Genomic DNA, 7,805 nt, shown 5'->3' with positions numbered 1-7,805 from the left:
GTTAAACCATCTGGATATCTTTCACAGGAAAAAAAACAGCCTTTCAGTACAAAAAAGAATTACATTTGAGTCAACTGACCTCCATTAAACATCAGACAGAATAACATAACACCTCTGCAGTAGGAACGCCGGGGATTGAGCACTTCATATCTGAAAACTCTGCTCTGATGCTACAAAGACCAAATAAATGATTTTTGTGTGTCTGTGGTTTGCTGTTGCACAGTGTTCCTCGAGGGTAACTAATCCTAATCTTTAAATCCTGCATAGAAATAAGTTTGAAGCTTCTATTAGACCTTGCAAATGCCAATAACATGTTAAGGATCGGTTGACTGACCACATTTCTTGATCACATTTCGCTCTTAGAAGCAGCACTAATCAAACTCACTCCATATGAATGTGCTCGTCACTGGGAACGTCTGCAGCGTTGTAAAACAAAGAATGACCTGAGACATTTAGCTTCCTGTGTACTCTATTTGAAGCGATACACAGTCAGGACCAGACTCCCGATCGTTCTCGTTTCCGGCGGACGATGGCGGCCACGTCCTGCTTCAGAGTGGACACGCTCTGTTCCAGCTGCTCGGAGAAATCCCTCAGCAGACGACTCTGCTCGTCCACGAACAGTCTGAGGCCCAACAGGTCAGACTCCTCCTGGACACACAGAAAACACACAAAGCAATTTAGATGAAAACTACCTTAAACAGCCATCCTACATGTCTGCTAACCAGTGACTAAGTTCTACTGTGTGTTTTCATTCAACCTAAGATAGAAATGACAGCAGGCGTCTCATTTCCAGCTTTCTGTCTGGTTTGCAGATGCTTCTTCTTCTGTAGTTGGTTCTGCTATATTGAAAAGCAGCTGAAAAAAACTAATATTTGCAATCATTGTATCAAACAGATACAGAATATAGAAACTAAATTCTTAAAAGCAAAAACTTTGACATTCCAAAAATGAAACATTCAAGCAACCAAAGTAAATCCGTGAGTGAAACAATCAACTGTTGCTGTAATCTCACTGAGACTTTTCTCCAATGCCAGTCAATTGTGTGTTTAATTGGGTCCAGCTCTCCACAAATCCTCTTGTTTTGCTTAATTGTTGTCGAGGGCTTTGCATCAACAGAGCCTCATTGTCGTAACGCTCACTAATGCTGCGGCTGCAGGCGGACATGGATACGTACACTGGGCCTGTGTCTGCGCAGGCGCTGCAGCTGACCTCTCACTGAGGTCATGCTGTGGTAGAAAACCTTCAGAGCACGAGCGAACTCTGCATCACAGCTGGGACGCACCGACCGGCCGCGAACTCCCTCCACGCCTACGACGAGAAGGAAGGAAGGTGTGTGAGAGAGAGTGAGCTGCAGTGAGCACGTCAAACTACTGTTTTCTAATTGTTGGAATGGAAACAACCAGGAACAAACTTGTGAGTGTTTCGGTTACCGTTCCTGGCTGTGTTGAGCTGTTCTCTCAAACTGTGATTTTCTTTCCTCAGTGAAGCGTTAACACTCTTTAGCTCCTCCAAGTCCTGTTGTAGAGCTCTCACTGAACAGCTGAGCTCTGCAGAGTCCACAGGCTGCAATACACACCAACACACACACACACACACACACAGACACACACACCATATACATATATATATACACAGTCATCCTCAAATGTATTCATACCCTCATATTTTAATAAAAGCAAACAAGCATGATGGGACCCGTAAACTAATATTTTGTTGAACAACCCTTTGAGCCAATCACTGCAATCAGGTGTTTTCTGTAACTCTCCATCAGACCGCTGCACCTGTTGACAGGTGTTTGGATTTTGGCCCACTGCTCATCAGCAAAGTGCTCGAATTTTTCCAGGACTGTTTTTTTTTTATTATTATTCTTTTCAACCACAATTCAGACAAAATGTCTTATTTTACTAAATTATAATTTTGCAAATTTTTATTTATTATTACTTTTTTCAGTTTCCAGTTATTTGAGTGACTATTGAATTTTGTCTTTTCTTTAATAGAAGGGTCTGAATACATTTGAGGACGACTGTACATACTGTAAATGCACAGTTTTGGGATTTTTCTGTCACATGTTTGAATGAAATCATCCAACAAATTTCAACTGAAATTTGGAATTTCACATCACGTGCAAAAGAGAAATGAATAAAACAAAACATAAAATATTTAAAGTTAGATTTTCAGGTTCTTCTCTGCCTACCACCTAATTGTAAGTCACTGCAAAATGTGTTAGATTTCACACATACTGTATTTATTGCTATTAAAAAGTTAGAAACAGGCACAATTTAAATCAATCTACTTTTTTTTTTCTTGATATGTCAAGTGAAAGCTGAACCCTTAACGTCAAACTCACTGCGGTTTCTGTTGGACCGGACTCATCGATGATGAAGATGCCCTCTGTGGTCATCCTCACTGCTTCCAGAGACGACGTCAGGTGAGTGCAGCCCTCTGAAACAGAAAACCAACATTAAGTGGAGGTTTCAAATGACACACTTTCAACAATGATTTATTTTCTTTTTAATTCACGCTCAACAATGTAGACTGTTGCTAACTACACTGAATGAGTCTAACTGAATCGAACTCTACTCGTCTCTAAAAGTGAGACAAGAGTCGTAAGACATAGAGCAGGGGTGTCCAATCCTGGTCCTCGAGAGCCCCTATCCAGCATGTTTTAGATGTTTCCCTCTTCCAACACACCTGATTCAAATGATCAGCTCATCATCAAGCTCTGCAGAAGCCTGATAACGATCCTGATCATTTGAATCAGGTGTGTTGGAAGAGGGAAACATCTAAAACATGCAAGACTGCAGCCTGGATTGGACACCCCCGACATAGAGTCTATGTGTTAGTTCAGACGGTGATGGAGTCAGGGCGTCACAAGGCCCTTTCTGTCCCATCGTTCACTGCTCATGTCCAGCCCACCCACTTGGCGAGCTTTATAACTGAAAAACCGAAACTCAGGTGTTAATGACTCCTTAAGGATATAAGTATGTGGAACTCCCAACTCGTCAGTCAGAATTGATGAAGCCTCTTGGATTAGAGGTGGAACGTCTTAAAGGAACCCAAGCAAGTCCAGTTACTACAATTAGTCTATGCGAAAAACCATGACCTGGATGACTGAGGATCTTCACAGACATTTATACTTGAGGCAGTGTTCATTCATTCATTCTGCCTCCTCCACGCTCACCACATCGCCTCTACGCCAGCCTCTACGCCAGCCTCTACAGATTGACAAATCCCCTTCTTTTCCCTTTTAAAAGTTTAATTTCATAACTCTGGTTGTTTCCCATATTGTGGGACTGTAGGATGCAGATGGTTCATAACTGTACCTCAGAACTATGTAAACTGGATTTTGTAAAGTGAGAACCATTTAGGTTGGTCTCCTCATTCTTGTGTTCATACTGTGAACATTGTGAATTTAAGGCTCTTCCAGGGGGGTTGTGATCTCAGGGACGGTCTGTGTCATACTTGCTCAGATTGTTCCATAGTCAATACCAAACTCAAATGCATGTGATTCCAAATCAAAGGGTAAACCTGACAAAGTGTCTGTCTGTCTGAAGTCTCATGTTGGGCTGCTGCAACAACATCGATCACTTCAGAAGATCACTGATCATTTTGGAGAACCTTGCTGTCATTCACACCTTGGAGGCCCCAGAGCTCCAGCACCACAGCGCTGCTCTGCAGGTAGTCCAGCAGGCGCTGGGAGGTGTGGAGGGAGGCGAAGTGGACCCTGTGATCCAGCAGAGGGTTGACGTTGTGCCACACAGCTGGAGTGTAGAGAGGCTGGCTGCAGTCAAATAACCTGAAACTAACAGAGAAGCAGATGAAGTAATGTCTGTCTGGAGGCCTCACGCATAATTTAGCAAATTCTTATTTATTATTATTTTTTCAGTTTCTAGTTATCTGAGGGACTATTGTAAATTTTGCCTTTTCTTTAATGGAAGGGTATGAATATATTCGAGGACGACTGTATGTCTGATATGACGGAAACATCAGAGGCCACTTGTCTCAACTAAAATCCATCATCAGCTCCCGACAAAGCTCCACATTCTAGGCTGTATATCACCGTGTTTTCAAACTCCCTACATGGAGCCTCACCCAATTTGGACGCCTCGATTGCGAGCCTCTCTGATCCAGCGAAGGCCACAGCACTGATCCAGGACCAGCTGGAAGTCCAGTCGTCGACCCAGTATCTCAGTCGGGTCGATCAGGATGTCGTCCTCACCCAGAGGGCTGGAGGGAGAGCGTGTTTAGTGACTGATCGATCTCTGTGTGTTTCCTACAGTGTGTGTGTGTGTGTGTGTGACATACAGTCCAGTGGAGGAGCAGGGGACCAGCTGGGCCTGTAGGATGGCCTCCTCTGAGCCCTCTGAGCCCAGCACCTGCAGACAGAGATTATCAGACCATCACTGCACTCATCCATCATCTGACAGACACTGCAGCTGAACAGAGTAGAATATTTATTATTATTATTATTATTATTATTTATTATGTCACAGTGGAACTTCGTCAGTTGATTACTTACATTAAGAGAATTTTTTAATATGCACATGTTTTTACAGAGGGGATTGTTTTTTGTTTGTTTGTTTGTTTGTTTTTTATCACTCTGTAAATCAAAAAATACTATCGACTGTCAGAAAATAACACATTTTGCACATATTTTTAGAATTAAAATGCTCTAAAAATCAAGCTATTGAACAAAACATGACCGAACCTCTTGGTGAAAACCTTCAGAGCATAGATAGGAATAAAACTGGAATGTTTGGGATATGTAAGTGGGACTAAGGTGGAGATTCGTGGGTCAGAGTGTGAGAAAACATATCATTTTGAGAAGATAAAGACACCCAAATGTGCACTTATGACATTTTTTCTAGTGTGAAAAACATTTTTTTGAAAGCAAAATGTCAAAACTGACTACTGCATAGAATCTAGCCTCACTTTAATGTGTGTCCATGTAGTATATCTGTGTTTGTACCTCCAGCTGCTCTTCCAGAGGGATGCGGAAGGCCAGAGACTGAAGCCAGAGGTGAGCGGTGCCCAGGAGCAGAGGCTCAACTGGATCCCAGAATGGATCTTTATCTCTGGGTAAAGCCACTGGTGACAGCCCCTCGACTCTCTGACAGCAGGAAGCAAAGACAAGTCGCTTATTAAAAGCAGAAGTTTCTGCTCAGAAATGTAAAGCTGTGAACAAAAGAATGGATGTGTTTAAAGTTCAGACCATCAGCAAAGCTAGCAACGCCCTATGAAAAAATGCGTCACCACTTCGCACAAAGAGCTGAATCACTGTGATTCTGGGATCATGTAGTTGTGAGTTATTTCAATGTTTCTCTGCATTCTATAGTCATGTAAACTCTGAGTTTTAAGCATTAATATCTGTTGAGATGTCTGTGGATCTCTTGTGTATTTCCTCAGAGGTTGTGTTCATGGTTTCTGGACATGGTTTCTAATCTGTGCTGTAGATTTTCAGGATTAAGAACAACAACAGAAATACATCTCATTGTTTGCATGTCTGCTGATTACAACAATCTCAACACAACAAAGTTACTGTACGTTGTCTCCGCTCTGCTCAGCCTGATGCTGCTGGTAAACTTCCTCCATCAGAAACTTGCGGTTGACAAACTTGGCCTTGGACCACATCCACACCTGAGAAGTGAGTGTAAAAGCTGTAATTATACAAAAAGCTTTTGAAGCAGTGAGCACCACAGACAAACCGCTCAGAGACAGACCAACCTGTTTGCTTCCTTTAGACGTGACTCTGACAACGGTGTCCTTCTCCAAGTCGTGGCCTTTTGGATCGGACAGCGCCAGGTTCTTGATCTCCAGCTTGAAGTCGACCCCCTGAAAACACAGCAGACAATAAAGAACAGCTGATTCTCCAAACATAAAGAGATCACACACAGCAAAAACACTCCTGTTCTATTCGATTTACAAGAATAACTACCTTCAGAGAGAACACAACAACAACAGAACGTCAATGTGCAGCAGGTTGTTCCTCTTACTTTGCTCAGCTCCTGACTCATCTGGTTGGCCTCTGCCACCATGGGCATCAGTTTGATGAAGTCGTAGAAGACGGCCAGCAGACTGGGGTCTGTCTGGCTAGATCCAGCACTGGACTCACCTAAACATCAGCGGATGAACATCTGATGAACACGTTTCTTCCTAAAATCCAAACTCCCCCTGCTGATCCTCCCACTCACCCAGGTGGATGCCCTCAGCAGCAGCCAGTTCAGACTGGAAGTAATCGTAGTCGTAGCGGCTCCAGTCGTCTCCGCCCCTCTCAGACGGATAACCAATGAACAGGTAGGTACAGTTGGAGCCCAGAATGAGACGATCCTAAACACAAAACAAGAGTGTGTTTGCCTCGACAGCATGTCACACAGGCACGTTTAACGACTGGTAAATGTGTCAACACCCACCAGGTGCTGCAGCTCAGTTGTCTGGGAGGCGGTGTTCCCATTTACAATCACCTTTGACCCTGTCAGCGGCGTCAGTGTCACCCGGCGCTGCTCATTCCTGAACACAGCATGACGCTCCTGGATCCTGACATGTAAACAGACATCAACGTGTGTGCATGAGGAAAAAATACTTCTCTTGTAGACCAACTTACACTCATATAAAAGTCATTTTCTTCATTTGCTTATTTTTTTAAAGCGTCAAAAAGCCTGCAGTGTGCACTGTGTAGAATTGCAGGAAAATAACTATCACATATCGCCAATTATTCTTCCACTTCCTCACTTTCTGTCTATTTAGGGATTGTAATTTCAGTTTTTTTGCACTGGTGTTGTTTTTTCCTGCTGCGATCATGATGCACAAACCTACCCTAAGCCCTTGATAGAGATGGATCTTGGAGAGGAGTCGCACAGCCCGATGTCCCACTCACCTGAAAGAACAGCAACGTCGTACTCAACATGGTACAATCTGCAGTATTTGATTAGTCAGAATATGTTTGTCTGACCTCTTTGGCATTCTCCACTTTCAGCACCCAACTAGAGACGATGCATCTTACAGCATATAGAGAGAGACGGGGACGGACTCACCCTCCTGGATGAAAAGCTTCACCACCCCCGACAGCTGAGCGTCCTCGTTGATGTTCAGGATGTAGGGATGCATCTGCATCATCCTCCTCTCCTGAAAGTGAGATAGAGGGACAGAACCTTTATGAGACAGGAAGAGTCACACAAAAGCTGAAAAATATTCACTTCAGCCACACTCAGAGATATTTTACACTAAACCTTCACTGAGTGGATTTACATTCTGTGCTTCTGCGTTTGACTGTTTGTGATTTGCTTTCTGATTGTATATGTGTGTGTGTACCTGTGTGATGTTGGCGTACTGTTGCTCCCAGTCCTTCAGCGCCTCCTGCAGGTGTTGTTCCCACAGAGTCTGAATGGCCCTGATCTGGAGCTCGTTGTGGGCCAGCAGCTGACGGAGCTCCTCTGAACACACAAACAAACACGGTGACCTCTCTGACCCTGGCCTCGTGGGTCCGGCTCCGCTCCACTCAAACGCTGATTCTTACTGGTTTCGTCGTTGGCTCTGCGTCCCTCTTGGCCCAGTCGGCTCAGTCGCTGCAGCAGTCTGGCGTTCTCTGCCTTCAGCTCTTTAACGAGACGCTCGGTGGGGCTCTCGTTCACCACGGCCCGGTTCTGGATGCGCTTTGCCCTGCAGAAGTAGGAGAGGAAGCGCGGTGGTGGAGAGGTGGAAGTGTAGCCAAAACAGAGTACACCAGGGACAGGGAAACAAGAATAATTAAAGCCGCAAGCGGCGATGGACGGGTCCTCGCCCTACGCTTGTCGGCCTTTGCGCACGGC

At 44.3% G+C, this 7,805-nt stretch overlaps 1 protein-coding gene across 1 annotated transcript; it reads right to left on the bottom strand.

Moving 5' to 3' along the window:
- Positions 1-489: 489 nt before the first annotated feature.
- kif28 (kinesin family member 28) lies at positions 490-7,656 on the bottom strand (the record flags this gene model as incomplete). Its single annotated transcript, XM_008300745.1, has 17 exons — positions 490-648; positions 1,175-1,308; positions 1,431-1,563; positions 2,348-2,442; positions 3,636-3,802; positions 4,093-4,227; positions 4,306-4,376; positions 4,970-5,110; positions 5,545-5,637; positions 5,725-5,832; positions 5,994-6,112; positions 6,192-6,327; positions 6,411-6,534; positions 6,814-6,874; positions 7,032-7,122; positions 7,309-7,430; positions 7,514-7,656. Coding segments are annotated over 17 exons (2,032 nt in total), but the record flags the coding sequence as incomplete, so codon positions are not given.
- Between the last annotated feature and the right edge of the window lie 149 nt (positions 7,657-7,805).

Source organism: Stegastes partitus, unplaced genomic scaffold (assembly GCF_000690725.1).
Source record: "Stegastes partitus isolate 25-593 unplaced genomic scaffold, Stegastes_partitus-1.0.2 Scaffold1582, whole genome shotgun sequence".
In the NCBI taxonomy this organism is placed as follows: domain Eukaryota; kingdom Metazoa; phylum Chordata; class Actinopteri; family Pomacentridae; genus Stegastes; species Stegastes partitus.
This window is presented reverse-complemented; position numbering and strand designations above follow the sequence as displayed.